At 39.1% G+C, this 26,135-nt stretch overlaps 1 protein-coding gene across 3 annotated transcripts in view; it reads right to left on the bottom strand.

Moving 5' to 3' along the window:
• pax7a (paired box 7a) overlaps positions 1-19,327 on the bottom strand; it is a 43,574-nt gene extending 24,247 nt beyond the window's left edge. For 2 of the 3 annotated variants that reach the window (XM_062443217.1, XM_062443221.1), the window contains exons 1-4: positions 19,240-19,324; positions 17,707-17,942; positions 16,757-16,886; positions 16,175-16,303 (exon numbers count right to left, since the gene is read on the bottom strand). In XM_062443217.1, coding sequence (XP_062299201.1) covers positions 16,175-16,303; positions 16,757-16,886; positions 17,707-17,942; positions 19,240-19,324 — 580 coding nt within the window. Of the gene's footprint in view, positions 1-16,174; positions 16,304-16,741; positions 16,887-17,706; positions 17,943-19,239 lie in introns of all 3 variants that reach the window. The other variant, XM_062443210.1, reaches the window with a different exon arrangement.
• Between the last annotated feature and the right edge of the window lie 6,808 nt (positions 19,328-26,135).

Below are 26,135 nucleotides of genomic sequence, written 5' to 3'. Positions count from 1 at the left end.
CCAGTTGCTTTGTTTAGGTAAGTGCTTGATTAAGATTAAGAATTACAGCAATCCTACATTTTAATGAATGTCATGACTTAAGAAAGGGATGGTTTCAATACAGGCAATATTTAAAAGATTCAGTTGACTGGGATACATCACTGACCCGCTCAGTGATACAAATGTTTTACATAAAATTGATATACAAATAAAAAGGCGATCACTTTGCATGGGCAAAAGGTGATGAATAATGTTGCAAATTCACATTATCAAATGTAAACAGTTAAATATATAGTACTAATCCTTAAGAAATAAATATTTTAACTGTTTTATATTAACTTGAAATGATTCAATATGCCATCAGATATCAAAAGCTGCAATTTTAAAATTCAATGGCCAATTAAACTTCATAAAGAGACAGCTTAATGTTTTGTATAATAATTTGAACAGGCTGACTAAATTTTTGTTATGTTTTTCCAAGGTGTTATCTGGAGCTCCTTCACCACCATTCACAAATAGTTTGAAGTATTTTCCAGTTGTGAGCAGCTCCGCCATTTCTTCTGTGCATGGCATTGTGGGAGAAGAGTGTTCATCAACAGCACACTCAGAAATCAAGGTATCTTCTTGTCTGCATACCAACTGAGTAAACTTTATTTAGTAACTTTTCTGCCTATCCATCTTTATCAAATTTAACATTGAATACTATGTCCAAACTGCACGCATAAAAATGTAAAAATGAAGTCCCTTTTTAATGTTGTCGCACAGGTAAGCTCACTTGAACTTATCAAACTAATTATGGTTGCACGATTGGTGATTGTTATGTTGCAGTGATTAACAATGATGTGGGCAAAGATGTGGAGTTCCAGCCAGGCCTTTTAGATAAACCAAAGTTCTTTCTCTTGAAGGACTTATGTTGCTAGTTAATACTTTTAAGGTTACTGTGAGGTTTAAAGCCTGCTCTCTTCCCTGATGCTCTTCTGCTGACCCCTCAGACAGACTTCTCAGACTACAGATGGGATCCTCATCACCCCGATTCCTCAAACCCCTCCTCCCCTCCTCATGCTGCACCCCTTCCCCACCGACTCCTCCAAACCCTTCTTGTCTTCTTCCTCCAACCAATCAGACTCCTCCAGTCCAATTCTCCACCTTTACCCTCGAGACGCTGAGGTAATGCTGATTAAACAGACAGCTGTCCGCTCAATACCAGCAATTAACCAAGTGATATGTAAGGTTATATATTTATAAGTAAGCAATAAGCTTCATGTTAGGACAACTGATACTGCGAGGTAGTTTTTTTGGGGGGAAAAACTAAAACAAATGTGTTATACCATCTAAAAAGCAATAACCAGTTATAAATGATGCTAAAAACCATATGGGCTATATAAATACAAATATTAAAGTGGGTAAACTAATCAATATCTACAGTATACGTCTAGTCAAATGTTTACTAATATGAGGACAAAACACAGCAAAATGTACTAGGAAAGCAAACAAAATTATTATCTTTTTGCACAGGTGTGTTATGTAATAATAATCAGAAAATAAAAACATTATAAAGAAAAACATAAAAAGAAACATGCTCTTGCAGTGAGGTGGGTTTTAGGTGTTTTATCCCTCATCTGTAATTCACCTGTGAGCAGTATGAGCCTAAATAAAAAAATAACAAAATTAAAAAAGGAGCGCTCATCCTTGTCAAACTGTCTCTGACATCATAACCCATGGCCTCAATATCAGCCATACCTTTGCAAACTATCCAAGACAGAGGGACAAAAACAGACAGGGCTTTGGCAGTGCAGCATTAGCTCATAATGGCTCATTTTGAAAAGCATATTAGTTCCAGCATAATTACAATCAGGCCTCACGCTCTGTGTTTTGCAGGCATTCACAGGACCAGCCTCTGAGCACCGAGTCACACCAGTTGACTGTGACTGACAGCAGATTTAGTTAAAATGCTGTTTTTTCCTCCCTCTTTTTTCCCCACGGGACAAAAATAACACCACATCTGTTCTCCCTATTTATGTTGACTTGTTTATTTTGTGCCTACCTTTTGTCGTAGTTGATACTTCAATTATACTTTTTGTCAGTCAGAGGGGGTGAATATCAAAAGGCCTAATTATGCAAACAGGCCTGTGATAAGAGGCATCTGCCTGAGATGGGATCTGCTATCTCTGACATGCATCTGTCTCTGTGCTGTCTTTGCTGCTCCAGGCCTGCATATAAACAGCCCTGCCTGTCCCCAGGACTGCATGCGATTCAACCACCAACACTGGAGTGGAGGGATGTTTCGGGGGCGGGGGGGATCGTGCAGCAACATCAAATAACTAACAACTTCCCAATTTGCATTTTTCTGAGAATGGTGCGGCATCTCTGTTTAATGCACTTGCCTGTTCATCCCAAAGGGGTTGCCAAGTTAAAGGAGGCATGTGATTCAAGGCATTTACCGAAGGATGTATCTGAGATAGGAACCTTATGTGAATACAAGATAGACTACAGCGATAACCAGAATGCTTTAAAGACAAATTCTCTATGAATAATCTTTTCCTGTAGTTATCTCCCTGCAAGTGGAAAACAAAACAAAACTCAAAGTGAGCCTAGCCTCAGTATGAATGCATGTATATATAAAGTATATTAGATTAAAATATTCAGACAAATATGCTAAACAATTTGTAAAAAAAATGTGGCAGAATCAAGTTAACTGTTTACTTGATAACATGCCAAAGTGCATCATAAATTTCCTCTGGTTGTCAGTGACCTTCTCTGGAGCATAATTTGACATTTAGCTGAAATTGAATCTGAATGAGATGTGTAACTATACATAAGGATATTAAAAATCCACCGTCTATCTAAAATAAAATCATTTTCAGCTCACCTTTATGGACAGATGTCATTGAATTCAGCTTTGTCTCATGCCTATCATGTCAATTACTGGTTTATAGCAGGTGCCTGAGGGCCAAGGGCACTTGTCCCAAACTCTATTCGGATTCAAGTGGTGAGACATGACGAGTCAGAAGGGATATAGCGAAAGATATAACATTTTCACACAACTTCAGCAGCAATTACACACATTTTCACAACTTTTCAGTATGAGAAATAGTTTTTAAAAACTTCAAACAGGCTCAACAACTACCTGATGAAACTAGAGAAGTCCGTCTTGCTTCTGCTACCAAATGCACAACCTCTCACCACCAGTGTCAGAGTTTAGGCTCTTTTACATCAACATTCCTCGGGAAAATTCCAATACTTTTTCTTCCCTTGTCTCTCGGACAGAATCACATTCTTTAGAAAAGGAGTAGGGGCTTGAAAAAGAGGAGAAAAAGGCAGGGGAGGAAGAAAGATGGGAGGCTCTATAATCTTTGGCTCTCACAACAAACAATTAGCCCCCTTTTCTCTGTTTGAGGTGGGGAGAAAGTGGGAGAGGGGGGCGACGCAAGAGAGAAAAGCAGAGGAGACAGAGAGGGAGAAGCAGCTAGAGCGATGCTCTTTTATGGCTCTTGTCATATGGATGAAGGCGCGGCGCGTCCATGAGAGCGCACGCTCACCTTCAACAACAGGGCGTGCACTGGGCCTCCCGGCCTTTTCAGCCCAGAGAGACGAGCTCCTCAGGGGGCCATTAGAGCATGAATAGGGGCCTGACAGCCCTGTGCAGCTCTGCAGGGCATCCATAAACGCTGACATATTGACTCCCCATGCCTCTGCGCTGCCTGAGTGTGAAAGCGTGAAGGGCTTGAAGGGTGGGATTCTTTTTCTTTAATATGCTACTGACTAAAAGTAGGATATTACTGACAATATGATTGTTTGCTTTTGACTCTAAGATATTTATTCATGATTTTTAAATACATTTATATACAATACAAATGGCCAGTTTTATTATTTTTTAATATTTAAATACTTGTTCTGACAGATTTCTTTTGATGTAAATCCACTTCAAACATTGTGTAAATGTTTCTGTCCATCATTCATACAATGCAAAATGCTACATTTTGTAAGCACAGATGAATTTACCTGCTAAATTATCATATCCATTCCTGTCCTACTGTGGCGGTTTTTAGAACAAAGCTGATTACAGAGGATCTAACAGAGCCACATGGACTTCAGAGGATACAAAATGTGAACCTTGTTAGAAAGAGCCACCTCTCACTTCCCCAGTAAGACTGAGCTTTACACCAGGTTTGTTCTTCTGACGCGCAGAATGTCACCGCCTGAGCTCAAGTCTTTGCTAATTGAGGTCACAGCGAAAGTAAGGAAATTAACAGAGAGCACAAGAAAGTAAAAAGGAGCCCATGGGGGTCTCTGCCAAATGGCACTGGAGCCAGAGCTGCGGTCCCCCAGCAAAAAGCTCTAAAAACCTACGCAGGAAATCAAACAGTAACGTCTCAGGGCTATGAGCCGAGGTCTCCTGGAGGAACAAATCATTTTCTCAACAAAGCCAAAGAGAGATTACTGGGCACAGTATAGGAATGCACAGCGGACATTTTTATGTGCCCAAGGGAAGTTTCCTAATTTTCTGGACAAAGCTGGGCAGCAAATATTGTGGAAAAGTTTGTGTGATATAGAGGACACTGGCAAAGAAGAGTTGTGAAGAATGGTAGAAACTTTAATTTAAAAAAAACCCTCAGGATTGATGTAAACAAACCAAATAAAACTATATAATGTTTTATTATTGGGCAGTAGAGTTCAGTTTGTATCTTTGCAGAAAACACTACATTTACAGTTGATGTATTTAGTGCTAAAATTGCTTTTTTATGTTTAAATATTACTTTATTCCTGGGCATCCTGATATTGAGTGGTCTCTGTAATTGGAAGAAATAAAAACATGATAGTCTGAAATCATTGGACATATTTTTTATAATAGACTTACTATAGTACACTGACATTTATGGGATTGTGGGTAAACAAACTGTTACCAAAGAGTTCCTTTATATTTAACAATAATCTAATGAATATTTCCTGTAAATAGCTTTTTCTGGGCATAGTGAAGCATTACAGTGTTTGGCATTCATTTCTGAGATCCCTCCATATTGAGGGGTTGTAATGTGGCACAGTAGCAAAGCTTTTTATACTGAGACTACATATTCCCCAAGGAGAGAATGAGTGACGATGCAGAAATAAGCCCATTAGTTGAAAATAGGGGACAACATTTGAAGTTGTTATTTTGTCGGCTAGGACAGGAGCTCCACCCCACTGTTTGGACAACCGCTTTCACATTTTAACTTGGTGGGGAAAAAAACACATTTCTGATTTGCAACACTCAGGGAACATGTTTATTGTCTTTGTGGTTATGAACAAAAACATGCACAATTAAAACAAATGAATATTTCAGTGGTGAAGCAGATCAAGAGCATAAAATGTGAAATGTTCTGGCCCTAAGTAGCATAGGCTAATGGCGATTTTTAAACTAGCAGACCATGGTCAATGTTTCTCATTCATCACTGAGGGAGAGCACGGGCGCACTGTGCTAAACGTAATTACTGTTGCACATTATGTGGGCTATTCCTGTATTGTAATAAAATTAGCCAGAAATGCTTTTTGTCTTTTCTAATGCAGCTCCATGGTAACCAGTGGATGGACATAATGCAACACACTGTCCCGATCAGTGCCAGCTGTCAGAGTTTGACAACCCTAGCTGGCAAAACGAATTGGAGGAAACTACATGTCTTTCAATAAATTATGTGGTTCTGACCTGATCATCTGCTGCACAATTTAACATGGACATAATAAAGCTTGATATGTCCTGATGTAGTGTGTACTCATTTTTGCAGTCCTTCAGTTTTATTGTTTGGCAGAATAACAATGGCTTAATCACCAAGACAGATCCATTTCTGCCAAAGGTCGTGGTTATTATTTCACTGTCCATCTTAAAAATGTCCTAAGATTACCACAGACAGGCAAGGAATTTCAATTGGACCATACAGTATATTTCATGTTCCTCAAACTACGTACAAAAGAAAAATAAATAAATACTGCTGAGCTCATAAAATGTAAATGTTGTAAAACAATCATATTTAGCCAAAACAGATCTTTGAAATAGAAGGAGTGCAGATCTAAGTCCTAAGTCCCTACCTAAGTCAACCATTTTTCTCTGATTCATTGATAATCAATCATAATTAATCAATTAATGATTCTAAAATTCAGAAAGTAAATACTTGCAAAACTATGTTTAATGTGATCCTGTATATTATGTATATTTTTTGGAATACTTGCCAAAGTATTCAGTAAAGATGCAAAGATTTACCACAGAAGAAGAGACTGTGTTTGGTCCATTTGAGCCACAGATAGCTACAACGGGGCCACTGATGTATCTGCTGTGAGATCTGGCTGAAATCAAAGCGGCAACTACAGCAAAGACTTGTGTCCCACATAAATACACTATAGAATTACATTATAGAATATTTCCATAATTTCACAAGCGCTAGGCATTTTTTTGGCATTATCTGTCAGCCGGCAACAACATTAATGTTGTCTGGTAGATAACTTATTAGGCAAAATGACTATGATTTATGGAATTACATGGTTAATTAGATACTGCTTACCGCCGAAATTACTCTGTAAACTGTTTGTCCCCTTTGGTAATTCACCCACTCCAGACAAAATGAAAAGATGGAAACATTATGTTTTTACCTGCCGTCTTCAACTCATGACGACAACAACAGGGAAAGTACAGTATATAACATCACCAGTCTGTGTTTGTGGCTTGATTTCTATGTTCTGTGATGCAATGAATGCTCAGATTCATTTTTATTGCCCCTTGACATTGTTATTGGTACTTCCTGACAAAAGGCACCATTGTCTGCAAAGGTCATGAGGTCACTTAATTACACTTGTTTACTGAGGCAAAAGGATGGGAGCTTCTGTAATGATGTGGGTCCAGCTACTGCACCAGGAGGTTTGTTTTAGTGGATGTTACCTGAATTGAACTGGTTGTTTTTCGGGGAGACCAGGAGGAAAGACGCAAAGAAGGCATCTCAAACCAATTAAATGAGATTTCTGTCCGATAACAACTACTATAGGTTTTTCCATTAAAATCCTTTGAAACTAATCTCCCCCGCTGAGAACACTTGTCTCTCCTTGTGGCATGGCTAGGAATCAGCAGTGATAGATAAATAAATGGCCTTTAAAAAACATTGGTCCTCATGTCAAGACACATACCCACTCGAGAACAGCAACAGTCCACATGTCAACTCATTCTCTCCCTATTTCTTCTGCTCTCTTTGGTAAGACACTCCTGTCTAATGAAGAAGACGGACTGCAATCCCAGAGGGCTAAGCAGAGCTCTGTCAACCCTGAGTGTTGTTTTCCCTCTGGACAGCCCAGTCATTGTCCACTATCGAAGGTAATACTCACCAATCAGGATTCATTACAACACCAAATGAACTGCCCACTGCAAGCAAACCCGCAACTAACACAGAACTGCCCACGAAAAGAAATAGGCCTCCCAGGGACCCTCTCCAAACTAAATTGGATTGCCAATACGGCCCACAGACGTTTGAGAAGTCGAGAAAAACAATGGAGCAGAAAATAAATACTCCAAAGCCACAATGATGACTCCACTTGGTAAACTAACACAGTATTGATCGTCTTCTTTTTTTTTGTTTGTTTAGAAAAGCCTCATCCCTGCTAATAGCTGTCTGAGAGTGTAATCTCTCCCTTGTCCTCCCCCTCCTCTCCTCCCCTCCACATTCCCTATTATGTGGCTCCTTTCAGCGCGCCTCAAATAGTTTAGGTTCAGTGTCGCACTGGGGTACGGGGCATGGGACTGGGGACCAATTGTTTGCTAATGTTGACACCTGCCAGAGCAGGCTTGGTCTATTTGGGGCCCGTCAAGCTGCAAACTGGATGCTCCCCCTCTTTAGCGAGATTAAGTGTGGGTTGCTGGGGTCACAAATCACTGGACTCCCTCTGATGTTGTGAGGCACAGAGCCAGAGACTGAGAGGACTAAAGAGAAAGCTGGAGAGGGAGGGACAGAGGAGGGAAGAGGGATAAAGAGTGACAGTCTATTGTTTACTGAAAAGGAGGGGAATAATGTATCTTCTTGAGTGCGCGTAACCAGTGTGCCCCATTCAAAAAATATATCAACAGTGAAGCCACGTCGCCCTGCTAAAGCACACAACAGATTTCTGCCTTTTGGGTGCATAAATGATCAGCGAGATTTAAGAAGCGTTTTTTGTTTGAAATTCAGCTTTAACAGGAGAAGGCCAATTGTCACACTCTGCTTGTGGTCTCCACATAACAGCTTGTGCAATTTCCACACCCAAAATATAGCATTAGTGGTAAGAAATAAATATGATGCAGTGCATTAAACCATCTGCTTTCTTGATGATTCACAGGGAAGACTTTCTGGGCTTCCAGGTTGGGTGCTGTGATTCTACATAATATTTAACTTCAGAGAACAGTCTAAGAAAGTGTTTATTTTCCAAAGTTGTTTAAAGCACACGTATAGTGTAAAGCCTGCGGGAAAACCTGCGTGGCCATGACAGAGTGCCCAGCACCTCCTACCCCTTCCTTTGCAGATGTACATTAATGCAAAAAAAAAAAAAAAAACAGATCTGAGCTGCAGCAGAAGCACCCTCTCTCCCTTTAAAACTGCTGCTGTCCAGCCTGATCGTGTCAGTTTGAAGGCCCCTATTCAAAAGTATTCATGCATCTGCCTTTGAGGCACAATAGCAGCTAGTTTATAAACTGTCTGCCCAGGCACCCAAAGGCTTTAGTTCTTATTGTTTTCAGCCCCTTAATAAACTTTTTGGAGGAGTTCATCAACTTGCCTGAATAGCCTATGCAGCAAGTCTCAAGACAGAAAATAACAGAAGGGCCTTTTCGCCTCCCTCTTCTTTCTCTCTTCCTTTTCTAGTGCTGTTCATCTAACAATGGCGAGAGTAGGCTGTCAGACATCACAGAGCTTTTTTGTACCAATACAAGAAAAAAAAGTATTCAATAAAAAGAGAATGCGGCCTCTTATAATGGGAATCGAAGACAATTGTGTTTTTGCATTTGCACAGAAAGCACAACTTAAGCAGCAGTAAGTTAAAAACAAATTGTATACAAAAAATAAAACTATCCATATAAAGACAAAGTATTTTATTTTGTAAGGTTGTGGAGCTATTACAGTAAAATTATGCTGACATTTTGTAGATGTTGTTTGTAAAAAATACAAATATGTCTGACATCTTACATTTTAAAAAACTTAAAGGTGAAAAAACATGTAACTTTTTCTTTATCTGAGATTGTCTGACACCTGTTAGACAGGCAGCACAAATGATGGGATGCAATAAAATGTAATTTTGGCTGTAAGCCATTAATCCACTGTTATACCTTTAAACTCTGTGGAGAAAAAATTGCCAAACTTAAAAGTCTTTAATAGATGTCTGCTCTAATTAATTTCATACCTAATTAAAACAAGGCTACAGTCCACGCAGGCTGGCCTGTTTAGCCCGCTGGTTGGCCATAATTGAAGTAATAGCGGAAAAAACCCTGCTTAGAAATAAAAGCCTGCAGCGGTCCAATTCAACAACATCACCATCCAACCACGCTGACCCCCCCCCCCCCAAACCCCCCAGACCGCCCGCTAACCCACCCTCCATCCTCCTCCTCCACCACCTGACCCAAAAAGGCCTTATTGGCTGCCCCGGACCAACCACCTACTGTTTCCCACCGATGCACTTGCTGCATTTTAACACCCTAATTAGATGTGACAAGTTTAACGAGCTGGTTTCAGAGGAGGAAAAGCTGGTCAGGTTATGATTTCCGAGTCAGACTCACAGGGGAATCTCTGGACAGCTGATTCCTGTCAGTCTCATTCATCTTCTTCCAGCCAATTAAACATTACTGCTAACAAAGCGGCAGCAATTTGGGGAACACATTAAACGCCTGAAGTGGAAATGTAAAAGTCTGAGGCGATGCCAGGAGGCTGGTTACGACACCAGTGGTAATGACAATAATAATAATAATAATAATAATAATAATAATAATAATAATAATAATAATAATAATAATAATAATAATAATATATTTGTAACTAAATATTAGAATAACCCATAATAGAATAATGGGTTAATACTTAAAAGCAACATTTCCCAGACGAATTGCTATATACGCTGGAAGTTGTATAAAAATATATGTTTACCTTATTTCAGCACAAACACAACACTTCTAGTACCACGAAATTGATTCACTTATACGGGCTTGATTGCAAAATTATTGAATAAACTGCATTTTTAAAATAAATTAACTATTAAAAATAACTCCCATCCCTTTGAGAAAAATTACACCAAGAAAAAACTCAAACAAACAAGCAATTTAAAAAAAATAACTTTTGGATGAAGAAATTTAAGCAAGAACTGGACAACGTTTTATTACTAATACACCCCCACCTGTTGACATGCATGTGTGATGCACATGTGTTGGCCGTGTGTGTGTGTGTGTGTGTGTGTGTGTGTGTGTGTGTGTGTGTGTGTGTGTGTGTGTGTGTGTGTGTGTGTGTGTGTGTGTGTGTGTGTGTACTAGTGTGCGTGAGGGAAGTCAAACTTGAGCAAAGAAGGAAGATGAAAAATTGAGATTTTCTATTTATTTTGGCCTGCAGCCCTGCAGGCACAGCGCAGGAGCCCCCATAGTGAAAATTGGCGGAATAAAACACAGACAGAAATGAGAGACGCGCTGAAGCACCCTACTGTTGTGACAGGATACCTGGAGGGCAACGCTTCCTGTTTAATTTGTCTCGTATGGTTTGAGACCCCCAACCAGACATCCAATCCTCAGAGTCTGCATAAGCCTACTGAATTTAATTCTCGATGGTGAAATTATATGCTATAATTAAATATCATATCATTGAAAAATGCTCAGTGGCATAGAGCATCTTATCGACTTGGTCTTTCCTCGGCTTCTTCGTTGTTATCACATTAATAGTAACAACATCTAAAATGGGCCTATCAGCATTTGTGGGGGGGAACTGCAGGCTAAACAAAGGGCACCTATGGGCTTACAGCTTATATTCTGATATTTTCGAGCAGGAAATGTTAACCTTGAAATGCTACTATCTGCGTCTAACAATGTGTGATCATAACCCCATAAATGAGGGGAGAAATTGAATCCTTTTAAGTTATTAAGCAGGAAAGGATTATAAACTCGTCTTTATAAATGAGCTAGAAATCCCCATGTCTTCCTATGTACACTTTTAAATTTCCCACAAGAAGCTGGAGAGGGAAGATTGCCCCCTTTTTTTCAAGAGCCCCACAAGAGATGGAAAAACCATTTTTGTGCCCAGATAGGGAGTCGTCCCACATGGTAAGCGCCACTTTAATTAATAGACAGCCTTGAGAGGTATCACTGTCAGCCTGGATAATGGTGGCAGAGCCAGTGTTTGTGCCTCCATGAATATTTCTGATGTGATCAAAGTCAAATGCCAGCACAGAATGAATTTAAGCCTACTCCATTTTTTTTATATATATATTCAGCCTAATTCAGCCGACACTTAAAGCTCCTGACAGTGAAATGTATCTGCGGTTTGGTAGGCCTACAAGCTTAAACTGCACTCCTTAAAATTGATGCCTTACTCATTACTCACATAAGCAATGAGTTTCATGTTATTATGTTGCACGGTACGCTCCTGTTACCTTGCTGGAACTAATTTGTTACACTGGTTGAGGCTGGTGTCATTAAATATCGTGATATGTCATCAGCAGCACGTTATTTTTAAATAAACGAAATATTTTGAGTTTAAATAAAATGTCCGGTGGAAATGCTAAGGCTGACATTTTTGGATATTTCTCACATTTTCTACTTACACCTGCTGACAAAATGAATAGATGGAGAAAAAAAAGAACAGAGCTGCAATTTAACTTTTGTCCAGAGTAAGAGTGTCAACAAAAACGCCGATTTTATCCTATAATCGACAGTAAAATGTGGATTTGTTACACAATTTCAGGACTACTGTCTCAGTCGTTACCAGGCAACACATCTCACACTCAAAGACCTAACAGCTATTAAAGCATCACCTACATGATAATAACTCACTGTTTATTCATTTGACTGTTATGATCATTATTTAAGTATTACTGCGCAGTTGGTGAGGCTATAAGCTACTCATAAATCCTCCCAGAGACGTGTCATCCTGTTACAAATCACAAGATAAAGACGACAGGTAGCTGTGGTCACGTCTCACACAAATCATAATTGTTTGGCGAAGAAGAAGAAGAAGAAGAAGAAGAAGAAGAAGAAGAAGAAGAAGAAGAAGAAGAAGAAGAAGAAGAAGAAAAAAAGAAACAGAGCATTCAAAGACATGGAAGGACACCCAATTGTGCATAAATTATATGGGCCTAAATTAAAAGGCTTATAGGCTGCTGTAACTCATTTGGCTCTATTAACATCTTTATTTTGGACGTAAAAAACGTTCAAAATTAACCCATTAAATTAACATTGTTTACTGTTTAGAGTACAATTTTTTTTAAAGAAAGAAAAATAAATATATATATCTGTGCTGTAAACAAAACCAATTTCTCTGCACCCAGTTGTTTAGTGAAAAATATGAATTTTGTTTCAATTTTCAATTATCCCTATTTCTAAATATGAATTATTTTCTAGTTTTATTCCTTTAGGACAAATCGCCCAGAAAATATTATTATCATTATTATCAGTATTATTATTAATAAAAATTTTGTTATTATTATTATTATTACTATATCGATCGTGCGTCTTTCAGCTCCTGCCCTCTTTATAAGAAATGTAGGCCTACCGATGTAAATTCCAGTGAAATGTGGCTTGAGTGGCTGCGGGGACAGGGGAGGTTAATCCGAGTTTAATGCAGTGAAGCACAGCGCAGGGTCTGGGCTATGATGGGTATGTTATCTCTGCCCAACATTTGGGTCTCCCTCAATTTCCACCCAGCCAAATAGCTGCAAGAAAGTGCAGATGGAGTCACTCTCAATGCCTGAGGAAAAAACGTTATTAATAGCTAAATAACTTCCCCATACTTTCACTGAATCTCTCTCACACACTGTTCCAGATGGATTTGTTTGAAGTGGTCTCTCGCTTCATTCCCCTGTCCTTCTCATTCAGCACGGCTTTAGACCCGAAATATAGCTACATTATATTACCATACACTTAGAGACTGGGTGTGAGTGAGCGCGTACGCGTGAGTGTGTGCGTTGCGTGCGCGTGTGTGTGTGTTTGTGACGTGGGAAGCACGGAGGGGGCAGCTCTGCACACTCTTCATCAGTGTAGGCCGTATTTATCGTTAATAACAGCAGGAATGATTGTGTTTGTTTATCGTTGTTAATGTGGTTGTGTTTGAAAGAAGAAAACTCAGCTGGCCTCCATTTTTGCGTAATTGGTTGGAATAAACCTTTACAGGCACCTTTGCACACACTGACAGGAATGGAAAAGGCGAACAATAATTCTTTTCTCGAAATATGTTTTAAATAAAGTGCATTTAGCACTGCATCACAAATGATATTTCACTGGATAGCAGCTCCACCAATCCTAACCTTGATCTTTGGGTCGTCTGACTTCCTCACACCTCTGCGCTGCTCTGTCACTTTCCCTCTCTGACGCTGGGAAATAATCCCACCTGGCATCTGTTTAATTAGATGGAGGACCTCAGGTAATCCTGCGATTTGCTGAAGTGTCCATCGCCTGTCGCTACTCTGACGGCCAGGTAGGAACGCATCAGTGTGGCAGATGGACGCCGCACAGCTGATTCACCTTCCCTCTCTTTCTGACCAGTGTGGCGCAAAAACAAAAGGATGGCCAAGTTTGCGCAGATGTGGTGCAAGCTTTCCCCTAATTTCTTGCCCGTAAATAAACTTTGGCACATCATTTAACAGCCGTGCATGAGCATTAAAGTGCGCACCTTGGATGAGAAACAGGTTTCTGCACAGACAGACTGCAACGAAACTCCGCTCGACAAACAATTACCAGAATTAAAAAGGACTAATGCTGCAGCGTGAAAAGGTGGAACTATTTTCGGTGCACACACTGAGTTTTTGGATGGTTTACCTTCCACTACATCCCTCTGAGCATGCAGCAAAATACATTTTACAATATTGTAATGTGGTTAGCAGTTTAAATACACATTTAATAAAGCTAGATTAGTGCAGGGATAAATCCGTGATGTAACCTCTGAGAAAATCAAATACACAAGCCTAATAAACAAATAGATAAATAAATAAAGTCTTAAAATCTGGATAAGTAAACGAAAAAAAAAATCTCATGAATTTTGTGCCCAGGGCGAGCCACTGTGAGCTCCGCTCTGAGATGAAAGTGAAAAGAAATAAAAGGCTCTATTTAATCTGCTTTAAAACCCCTCTCCACATAAGGGCTGTGCTTCAAACTCGGAGAGTGAGAGGCTGATTGGGGATAAATACATTTCTTACCATGCCTGCGAGCTATTACACCCGACACGAACACAGCCACCTATTCAGCAACCATCGTTTCCAGTGCTTACTCTAATAAGTATTAACATTATTAAATGCCATCCGGATGCCGGTAGTCTAAACTGCATTACGCAGAGGGTGCGTCTCTTTTTATAGCAACGTAATTTAGCCCCAATTTAAAACACAAGCAGCGCCAAGAAAAACATAGAAGCAGGAACATTATGGCATCTTGGATATTTTGTACCAATAGAAGAAAGTCGATAATAATGCAGTGATTTTTTACACTTTACAAGTCAAACTATCACATTATCCAGCAAATGTGTTCTCAGTTTTAGGCCGCTGAATCGTGCGTAACGACCAGACTTCTCAAAAATGTTGGTCATTTACAGCCAGCAGGGTTTACAAACCATCTATATGGACACTGGGCATATTTGCAACAAAGTGACATTTTTCTTATAACATTAATGCGTGGTGTGACAGAAAAAAAGAGACCGTTTTCACGCTATCAACTGATTCTGCTCCAACGGGTCATTATATTAAATTACAAAACTATCTACCAGCGGGGCGTACTGAATAATTCATCTCCTTTTATGTCTCTCCTTTCCCTTTGTCCAAACTTTTCTCTCTCTTTTAGCAGATTTTTGAATGAGAATGGACGGGCCTATCCTCTGCTTTTCGCTGCCCTGCTTTCCAGGATTTGCTTTTGTACCTCGGACTCTTCACTTTAGAAAAGCATCAATGGAGGAGGGGAGCTTTTTTTCTTTTTTCTCTTTTTTCTTTTTTTTTTTTGCTCGTGAAGTTCATCTTCAAGTTTGGAAATTTTTTGGCAGTGTCTTTTTCAAAAGGAAAAAAAAACAGGGGAGGGGGCTTTTACAGGACTTTTATCTAAACCCCATTCACACACGTTTGATCATGAAAAAGTCCAACCTTGATGTCGTTTGGAGGCATTTTTCACTCTATGGCTAAAGACAACAGTGAAGCACTGAGTTAATAAAATTACAATAAAATCATTTGTCTTGTAAAATGTAAAAAAAGAAAATTAAAATAACCTAGAATAAAAATAATCTTATATTTTCCATTTTAAATTAAAATATTATGTCGCCTTCTGTCTTATTATAATTATATTTAGAATCTTACATAAAACATAAAATATGCCACATTGATACTACATTTAACTGAAGATAATACATTTTAAGGTTATTATAAGCTTATAAACAACACTATTGACAAATACTGACAGCGCATACCTGCATCTAAAGCTTTATTTTGTGTCTCCCCCTTCTTTGCAGCATTACTAATAGAGCAAATAATAATATGAACATTGATTTCCACTTCAACTGACAAGTGGTGAAATGTCACTGAACTGACATCGATTGTGAAATGGGTCAACTGTCAGCTGTCGTTTTAGAGGTCGTTAAAAGGAATGAATGGATGAGGAGGAATTCGCTACACAAATTAATTTTCTGCAGCTAAATACCTTCTGCCAAGGCTCTCATAAATAATTGAGTGAAGGAACAACTGCTGGCTCTGAGTTGAAAGCAAGAACACATTCTCTGCGTTTAGCTGCAGCTTCTCGGATGTGGGACAATTTCCCAAGAGGACGTCAAGTGGGAAGTATATTTAAAACATTTGCTTCCTGCTTACAAGGCTGTAATTTACTCTACATAACACTAACCACTAATGATAATAATAATAATAATAATAATAATAATAATAATAATAATAATAATAATAATAATAATAATAATAATAGTTTGTTATTTCAGACATGTACAAGTTATTATCGACAAAAGGAGTTACAGGGCCATATATATATTGTCTGCTGTTAACTTACATTTATCACCGAGGATGCCATCGATGCTATGCTTTGTTTTCTTTTCTCCATCTTCATCCTTCTTATCACAGTCATCCTCGTCATCTTTTTTGCCAAATCGGGCCCTCAAAACGCGGCTGATGGAGCTCACTAATGGCAACAAAAAGGTAAATGGGTGATTAGCTCTAAAACCCATAAAAGAACCATAGTAATCCTATAATGCAATTTTTCTTTCTTGAAGAAGGATACCATAAAAAAATAGCATAGGAAAAAAAAGTTTTACATGAAGCAGCTGCGTTGAAAAATGTTTAAAATAAAATAAAATAAAAATCTATATGGGTCAAATTAGACTTTAAATACAATAATGTGAGTTCACTTTTGAGCACCACAGGCACATTTTCCCAACAAGAAAATTATAGGATGATTTTCTTTTTCTTTTCTTTCTGGGTCAAACATCTGTAGGTGTTCTTCCTGCTATACTGGAACATTTGTACTATCAGTAAAAACGTGTTGGATTCAAAGTGATGTTCAGAAGTGATGCTGCAGTGTTCGCTCGTAATAAGTAAAAAAAAAAAAAGTGCAGCTTACCAGATGAAGCCTCACCTGAAGGAACTGTGCTTCTGTCGCACACCCCGTCCTTCAGCAGCTTATCCCGGATCTCCCAGCTGAACATACCCGGGTTCTCCCTCTTGTACTCCTCGATCCTCTTCTCCACGTCAGGAGTTGCCACCTGCTTTAGGTTTGAAATGGTGTGAATCGAAGGAAAAAAGGGGGGAAAGAAACAAAACAAAATAAAAAAAGACAGGGAAAGAGAGTAAATTTCAGGCAGTTTTAATTAAGAGAAAGTTTTAAAGATGAACACAACTGTGATCATGTTGTATACAAATACAGAAAATATACAAACCATTTAAAATTAGGATATATATATATATATATATCATTTTTTAATATCTGAATATTCTATTTCAGACTCAAAACAGGAGACAACGATTCTTAACGACACTAAAAGCTAAATATTCAGCACCTGTGACAAACTATAAATTACTAGAGTGTAATAAAATACTATGATAGAAAAAAGAGAAATAAGCCTACCGTTTAGTTCTATAGTCAACAATACAGAATTATCAATCACTATTAAGAATATACATGTTTTGAAATATGTTTGTTACATAAATAGTTTCCTTAAATTCGATTTTGGCAATTCGTTTTTTTGATATTGATTATTGGCTGTTTGTAGGAAGAATAAAACATCAGCTGGGATGTTACAGGTGGTCCTAAATGAGGCGTGATGACTAAATAGATGTCATGACACTTAGGTCATCAGTTACACGAGGGGGCATTTAATGATAATAATAACGATGACGCTTGTTATTTTTTGCAGACATTTCTTCAAAACGTCGTGCATCAAACATAAGTTGTTTTTATCTCCATCACTCTACGCTCATGACCCAACATCAGATTTAGGCTCACTCAGGTGTCACGCGCCTCGGGCCCCTCCGCCTCCTATCACGGTGCTGCCCTGACCCGCAAACCCATTCACGGATTCCACTCACCCTGGGCTTGCTGCCTCCTATGGCCCCGGGACGAATCGAACCGGTCTCTTGGTACCGGCAGAGGATCTTGGAGACGCATCCGTGAGAAACTCGCAGTTGTCGCGAGATTACACAGGGTCGGATGCCGTGGTGTGCCATCTCCACAATCTTGTGTCGGATGTGATTTGGCAGGGGCCTCCCGTTGATGAACACTCCGCCAAGCTGGTTCACCCTACCCTGGCCCAGAGGGGTGGATACTGCGCCACAATAAACAACACAAGTCTCAACAAAAACACAACAACAACAACAACACTGCACCCTACTCTGTCAATAAAATGTTCCCTTCAAGGTAGATGAAGCTACAATTTAGCCTGTGATGAAGTCAAACAGAGGCATGTTTGCAATGTTACTGACTTTTAATGGGACGCAATTTACGCACATTATCATATTAGACATTTTCAAGAGAGCGTCGTGCCAAATTCATCTAGCGTCAGTCTGTCTGACAGGATGTATCCGAGGCACTTCAGGATCCAATTTCACATTCAAGAGACACTAAAGAGGGTGACACTTCCCACCTTGATTATTCCTAGTCATGCTGTACAAATATTGATGTGATCCTTTGAGCCATCTCTTTGCTGTGTGTATTATTGCCATTTCCAGCAGCAGGACACTTGAACAAATCCCGTAGCTCGAGTAACTTGCAAGCTACGTGGTTTTTGTACATTTCAGTTCAGAGTACTTGAGCACGAACTGGGCGTAATGGGAAAACTGTTTCCATAAATGCATGGAAATACAAAGTGATCTTTTTTCCGCCCATATGTTCAGACAACTTGAGGGTGGGCATTGAAGTAGAGAAGTTATGGGGGGGGAAATTAACAATTAGATTGCTTTTTTTGTGGGTGTGTAAGAGTCATAGTTGGACAAGTAAAATGTAAATAATGTTCTTAAAAAAATGTGCTTTCACTGCCATCTGATTTATTATAAATGTAAATTATTGCTTCAATTTCAGTACAAAGGATAGTTAAAAAAAAACAATATTTTTCTGGGCCTTTATTATTAATCTTGGTATTGTGAAAATTAAATTATGAAAATCATAAAATATACACACAAAAGAAAATAAAGTCATAACATAAATATTTAAGGTACATGCTGTTAAATAAGGAGGAATTAATTAGAGTGAATTTGTCTGAATGCAAATAAACTAAACCAGGTTACAAATAAATACAAATTGAACACATAAATTAATAGAAAATATGATAATGTCAAGCAGAAATAAAACACATTACATATTTCAAAAGGCTGTGGGTTGATTTTCAAAGCGCGAGCTGCTGATTTTCTGACACCATAATTGAGTTTTGATCAGACTGGAGCTTGTTAACTTTAATCGTCACTGACTGGAGGTCGTTTGTGTTCACCCACCTTTTTTATTTCCCAGCACGTTGCCGGCAACAAACTGTGCTCTCTGTGTGACTATAGTGCTACGAGTTGACAGAGTGGAGCACTGATGAGTTTTGTCACAGCACAAGTTCAAACACATGTTGTCATTTTTCTTACCTTCCAGGGGGAAGCCGGTTCGGGGGTAGTTCTGGCCTGGCGCAGGACGCACCATCCGAGGCATCGTTCCGGGTAATGTAGCCATCATTTAGCTACTCGGACAACAACGGACTCTGCTCGAGCCTGTTACTCTCACAAAGTCCAAGTCAATAAACGAAATGTCTTCAAAACGCTCAAAAAGATGCGCAATCTGTCAAATCCCAATCCCAGGCGAAGAAACTGGACTAGCCCTTCTTCCACCGGGGGAAAAACAAAAGTGATGCTCTCCTTTGGTGCGAAGAATTTACCAAAACAAAAAATAGAAACGGCAGCAATACAAATACAATAAAAAACAACCTTTGATAAGAGAAGTCTGCAAAAATGGAGTAGATGCACTCAAAGTTATGGATGTGAGTTGGAAAAAATGCACTGTTATTCTTTTCCCTTGGTGTAGTTTGGGTTCAGTATAATGTCTGCTGGCGGGTTGGAAGTAGTTTAAGTGGCCAACTTTCGTGCATGTCGTAGGAGGAGACAGCCGAGCTTTCCCATAGGCTCCCTGGCCTTTCTTTTATGGATGAAAGAGAGTGGGTTTAGCCAGGAGCCAGCCGACCAATCAGAGCGACACTTTCCACTTTTAATTCACTGCTGCCTCCCTCATAAAACCCAACACGCCAGGACCGGTTCAAAAAATGTGTCTGCTTCCACAACATTGAGAGGTTCAAAACTGCAGAAAAACTATGCTTTTAAAATGATGCCTCCTTTCTATCTTTCCTTCCTTCTTTCACCAGGAAAAACTCAAGAAAGTGAGAATTATATAAAAACTGCACATGTAGCCACATCAGAAAAGCCAGAAATACAAAAAAAATCATAATTTGCAAGTTATTAAAAATGCTATATTCTTCACATTGGCTGCAAAAAAAGAATCAAATACAGAATGAAATATTATGTTTAAAAAGTAATGTCTGAATTAATTGATTGAAATAAATATATTGGAAATGAAACTCTACATCCAAAGTTCCTCGTTCACAAATACTCCGTTTGCTCTCACAGCGCGTCATGTAAATAAAATCACGGCCCAAAATAATTGAGTGACGAACAGACGATGTGCTGTATGAGTGGACGAAGCTGCGCAAAAGCAGCGCTGCTCAGCGAAGGTTAGGCCACAGTATGCTTTTGGCTTGTTAACCTTTCAATTAACTAAATGTGCGCAGCATGAACATCTAAATCGCTTCTATAGCTTTTTGTGGTAATTACAACATTTGGATCGACCCGCTGTTGATGACAACAGGTTGACTTGCCCCCGAGTACGCGTAAGAGTAATTGCTTAAAGGTAATTGTTAAAAAAAATAATACACTACTATTAAACTCAAATAAAAAGAGCACATATGGCAGAAAAGAAGAGGTGCATGTGTCAACTCTGTGGGCCCACCGTGCATATAAAATTGTGTGACAATTGCCGTGGAAAACACTCCTGGTGGAAGGCAATTTCACAAATAATTCTAGCAACAATTAGGGAGTGTGGAGGGGTGAAATGGCGATTTCACATGCAGATGTGCCGGTGGGAAGGATCTGGTACCCTGCCGAATAGCTATGACCCTCACTCTCCCGCTTGGGTTTGCTTCACATGGGACAGAGAAGCACAAAGAGACCGCCTCACCCTCCTGGGAAGGCGCAGAGAGCACTGGATTAAGTCAAGCATAAATCATGTGAAATCCAAACAATGGCAAATTTCTCTTATGGAAAATATGTTATTTCACAAATATTTTCACCACTCCGTCTGAAGTCAACAGGCTGTGTTTTTTGAAATCACACAGACACGCAAATAAAGCTAATAATCATGTATTCCTGCAAGTACCATTGCTTCAACACCATCAGGTCGTGCCTCTGTCATCCAAATGATTATTAGCCTGGTATCCATTTGTTATGCAGCTGTTGATAATTACATCCAAAAGAAAAGAGTTAGCTGTGTGCAGAGAAATTTGAATCATTTACATTAGTATGGGTATACATTTTTTATAATTTTTTTAAAAATCTTTGTGGCTGAAAGATGTCCACTATTAACCATATTTAGTCATTTTCTTTTTAGTTTGTGACAACATTTTCATCCACATAAACAAGTAGGCTATACTAGATTTTCATTTTTCAGGTTTTTTTTTGTTTGTTTGTTTTTTCAGGCAGACATGCAGGAAGTGGACACAAGAACATGAAAATCTGCTCAAGCATAATTAAATCTAAAATGTTTGTTTTTTTAAATGAAAAAATAAAACTACCATTTTTGAGCTGAATGAAAGCAGTCGCACTCAGGAAAAAGGTTGAAAAAAAGGCACTATACTGCAGATCTGGAACTGCGCTATATTGTACAGTTTGTGTTGATATTTTTTCGTGATGACAAAAATATTCAGGAACATTTTCAAACACAGGGATGAATTTAAAATCATAATGCCATGAGGCTAAATTTCAGCTTTCAGTGAACAGGATTTAATGATTAGTAAGTGCATAAAAACAGCTCATCACAGTCTCCTTATTAAAAGTTTTCAGTTTATTTGCTACTTTTACTTTAACTTAACCTTTGGAACAAAACAAAAAAAAACAAAGCTCAAGCATTCTCAGAGCATTGTTTGGATAAAGAGTTGGCACCATGTCCACTAGTGGGCGACTATCATTTTACTTTTTTCTATCAGTTGATATATGTAAGAAAAGAGAAAAAGGCCACATTTCTGTGAGCTTTATGCGGCTCCAAACAACAGTTACACAGTCTTAATGTATGTAGATTTTATCTATCCGACCACGAATGGCTTCTGAATCACACTCGTCCTCTGCACACCCTAAACTCCATTTATCCTGGTCAGTTCTGCAGGGTTCAGCTCAGCGTCTGGCTCATATAAGTAACTCTGTCACTTAAGTTTCCCCTCAGCAGCAGCAGACAGAAAAACACTTCCTCTCTCGTGATACTGTCTCCAATCTTATCTTGATCAGGGCCGCTCTTCAAACACTTTCCTACATCGCCTCTCATTATTTGTGTCACGGCAATTAACAAAGTTTCTTTTTTGCTTGTAGGTGAACACTTTTTTCCCTCTCTCTCCTACATGTATTTTCTCTATACACAATGTTTAGCTATTCACATTGTGGAGCACAAAGAGAAATCACCTTTGAAGAGAGGCATCGCCAATTTAGGCTTTATCTTTTTCTGAGCTGAACAAAGGCGAGAAGTGCAGGAATTAAGTGTATAGAAACATTATTTTTATTTAAATCTGAGCAGTGTTTTTATCTTTCAGGAGGTGAGGGTGGTGAATGCAACCAAACAACACGTTTTGTCTTCAGTGAATGGTTTGTAGAATATATTTTGATTAGATTTTACTCTTGCATCAGATAACAAGATAAACAATTTGCCATTTGAGAACTGTTTGTCAGAATTGGTACATTTATGTGGTGCATTGTAAATGCTGAGTTTATCTTATATCAATAAACAAAATACACTCCAAAAACAAAAATCTAATTCCATTAATGGAGCCAAATGTACATGAGCATACATTTTTATCTGGGCCCTCCTTAAAAGGAAAGGGATAGACAGTGAAATATATAAAACACAGGACTGAAATAAACAAGACATTAAACAGGTATTGCGCAGTTTAGATCTTAAACAAACACCAAATCACAGCGAGCATTCAGACAAATACTCCGTCTTCTGCAGTCAACCAATCCCTGCTGGCCTTAACTGTAAAAAATCAAAGCATTCATTAATCTAATGCAATACTTTTTTCTTTTTTTTAAAACTTTTTTTGAAAAGCTTTTTCCCATTTCACGGACATATTAATGCTAAAGGCAAGTTCTGTTCCTTGCTGACAAGAAGACAGATGTTTATAAATAATAATACATCTGCACTAGTGCTCAATAGATGAACCCATAAGCTACTTCTCTATCATGATCCCTGGCCTCACCACACTGAATTCTGTCCACATGTAATAAAACAATGGTCACTATAACAAGCTGCCACCCAAACATTTCATGGAGTGCACAGAAACTTCATTGTTTGACTGTCCAAACATATAGGAGACTAAAAGTGACCTCTTTTTGTCATTATCCAGATTTAGAGGGTGTTATGTCCATTCATAGTTTACCTCCACAATGACAAGGTCTGCACTTCCACTGCAGTCTTGTTAACTTGTTGAGACATTTTCACATCTGCTCAGAATTATCCAAATGTCTAATCACTTCCTTATGGGAATTATCCTATCACGATAGAGAGAGCGTTTAAAATGTGCTCATAGGAGGAGACTGGTGAAAAGCTTACTTTGCGTTGTAACTTTAATTAAAGAAAGCTGATTTGAGATATTCATCTCATTATGTGTGGCACAGGGAGGAGCTCTGAACAGGCATGTAGGGCCTGACAAGGTGATGTTTGGTTAATAAGGAGAGCAGAGATGCAGGCATTCCTCACACTCATTTGGAACAAGTTAGCCTACGTTTGAACCCTGCTTGAACTCCCACTGTTCAGTCTCCACCTATCTGGTTATATACAGTACATATATGTAAGAAACACAGATATATAATAAAATTGTCAGGCAATTGCAAGGCAGTTGGTTTGGAAAATTTAATGAATTCTCAAAAGAACAACAGATATCCTAGTGTCATACCACCATAAAGACTCTACAGCATGAAGAACCATTTCAGTATTTTTGAAATGGTCCTTTCACGTCAGTGGCCCCAAGCCAAATATCTTGAAAACCACAGTTTGAGACACAAGACATCCCATAATCTTTCCTATATAATAAAGTGTTGTATTCACACACAAAGTGTGGTAGGGGAGAGGAAAAACAACATATGTTATGTTGACATCTGTGTCTGGTGTCTCAGTTATAAGTCATGGAGACGTCTATAACTCAGCCAGCGATCAAACACAGCCAAAGGCCACTTAGAGAGGGCAGCTCTCTCTGGATTTCCAAGAAGATCAGAGGTATCAGTGGGTGGACAAAATGGTCAAGGACACCTGAGAAAAAAAACACAAAAGGTGGTGAAGTTGTGGTTACAATAAGAGGAAAATACAGTAACACCAGGATGAAGTGATGAGAAGCGAGAGTGAATGTTGCCTCCTTGTTGCAACACCATCAACACGACCGATCAGTTCTGCAGAGAGCACAACTCTGTGGAAATGAGCGGGGTGTGTGGGTGACATCACACAAACAGGCAGACTCAGCTGGATGGGTGCAGGTGGGTGCAGAGGTGGATGGAGCAGGCAGGGGATTGATCTATGGCAGAGTGGCTGACATCCTGTCACTGCTCATTATAGTGCGAATTCTGTGGACTTTCAATACCACCTTCACTTGGCACGAGCAGTACCAACTAGTGATGTGACACCAGAGATAGAAGTCTGAGGAGGAAAGAAAGGGAGAGAAAATGTCATTTGATCAATATAAGGGCCAGCTGTAAGAGAGAGAAGGACAATGTTCAGTACAAATACAGACAATCTGAACTCTGCAAATGAGAGTGATCCTACATTTTGAAGACAGGAAGTAACTGGGAACTAATAAGTAGAAAACACAAGGCACATGACAAAGCACTGATGATGGCTGTTGTCTCCTTAGCGTATGGGGAAGAGAAACAGTGCTCCTTTATCCTCACTGAACAATGTACTAAGAAACCTGTTGTCTGCATATCCCGAGGCTCTTATCACCCCACAGCAGAGCTCACCTGTCCTCTTCCATTAAACGCAACAGAAAACCAATAAAGCAGTCCTTTCTGTTTTACTGTCACATAAAATCATGTACTCACTTCCACTTCAAACGCAACACCAGTTTGCTTAACATTTGTTTATGTAAGGATGGCGTTGGACGGTCGTGAGAGTTTAATTCGATGCCTGCTACTCTGAGTTGTGCATAAACAAGGTACCATGTCATAGTCAACCGCTCATCTCGTGTCTTTGATGATTCGCCTCAGACCGGCACAAACGCAATGAGATAATGCAACATTTTAAATGGTGTATAACAAGTCATGGCCGCCTACGATGTCCCTAAGATAAGGCAGCTCTTTGGTTTAGTGTCAGTTTCCTCAAAAAAAAGGGCATCATTACAGTTACACAAGGGGTAATCTCTGTGTTGCTACTGGGTGTTCAACAAACAGGTTACACTAACACCTAAATGTGAAAGATCACAGATGAACAGATTTCCCTGAAGCATGCATGAACATGTCTGAGACTAAATGAGTGAACGAGCATATTGGAAGAATTTGTCCTTGATGATATTTGCCAATCCGTGCTAAATCCCTTCAAAAGGTTTCACTAGAACGCAACCAGGATGGTTTTTCTATTAATCAGATTTTTGTTCCCCCAAAAAACTGACAGATTATTTACAATGTGAAAAAAATATGGTTGTTAAAACTCAGTTTATGCTGTAGCAACAACACTGGACACTGAAAGTACATTGAAACCTTTACTGAGTCTGACTGTAAAGGAATACTGTGGGTTGCTGGCATCTTTTCATTACAGTGGCCAGTGTTACAATCCATTTTACACGACCAAGAATGTTCTGTGTGTGTATGTTGTACTTGAGTGTGTGTGTGTGTGTGTGTGTGTGTGTGTGTGTGTGTGTGTGTGTGTGTGTGTGTGTGTGTGTGGCATGTGATAGGACCAAAATGCTTGGGTATCACGCTCTGATGTGCATGCCAAATCCACTTGTCCTCTCACACAACCTACCAATGTGGCTCTGCCGTTTCAGCTCTGCCAGCAGAGGTCTGGGGAGAGCGAAGCAGGTCACGACCCCCTATAGCAGAGACCACAATGTGATGTGCTGACTGAATTTGACCAAATATTACCTTCAACCAGCTATGATTACCCTGTGTGCTTCTACTGGCTGTTTATTTTTTTATTAAGTGCCTGTTGAAGAAATAATGGATCGTCTGACAAAGTACATTTTTTTCATTGA

The sequence above is a fragment of the Scomber scombrus genome, chromosome 3 (genome assembly GCF_963691925.1).
Source record: "Scomber scombrus chromosome 3, fScoSco1.1, whole genome shotgun sequence".
NCBI classification, from domain to species: Eukaryota; Metazoa; Chordata; class Actinopteri; order Scombriformes; family Scombridae; genus Scomber; species Scomber scombrus.
This window is presented reverse-complemented; position numbering and strand designations above follow the sequence as displayed.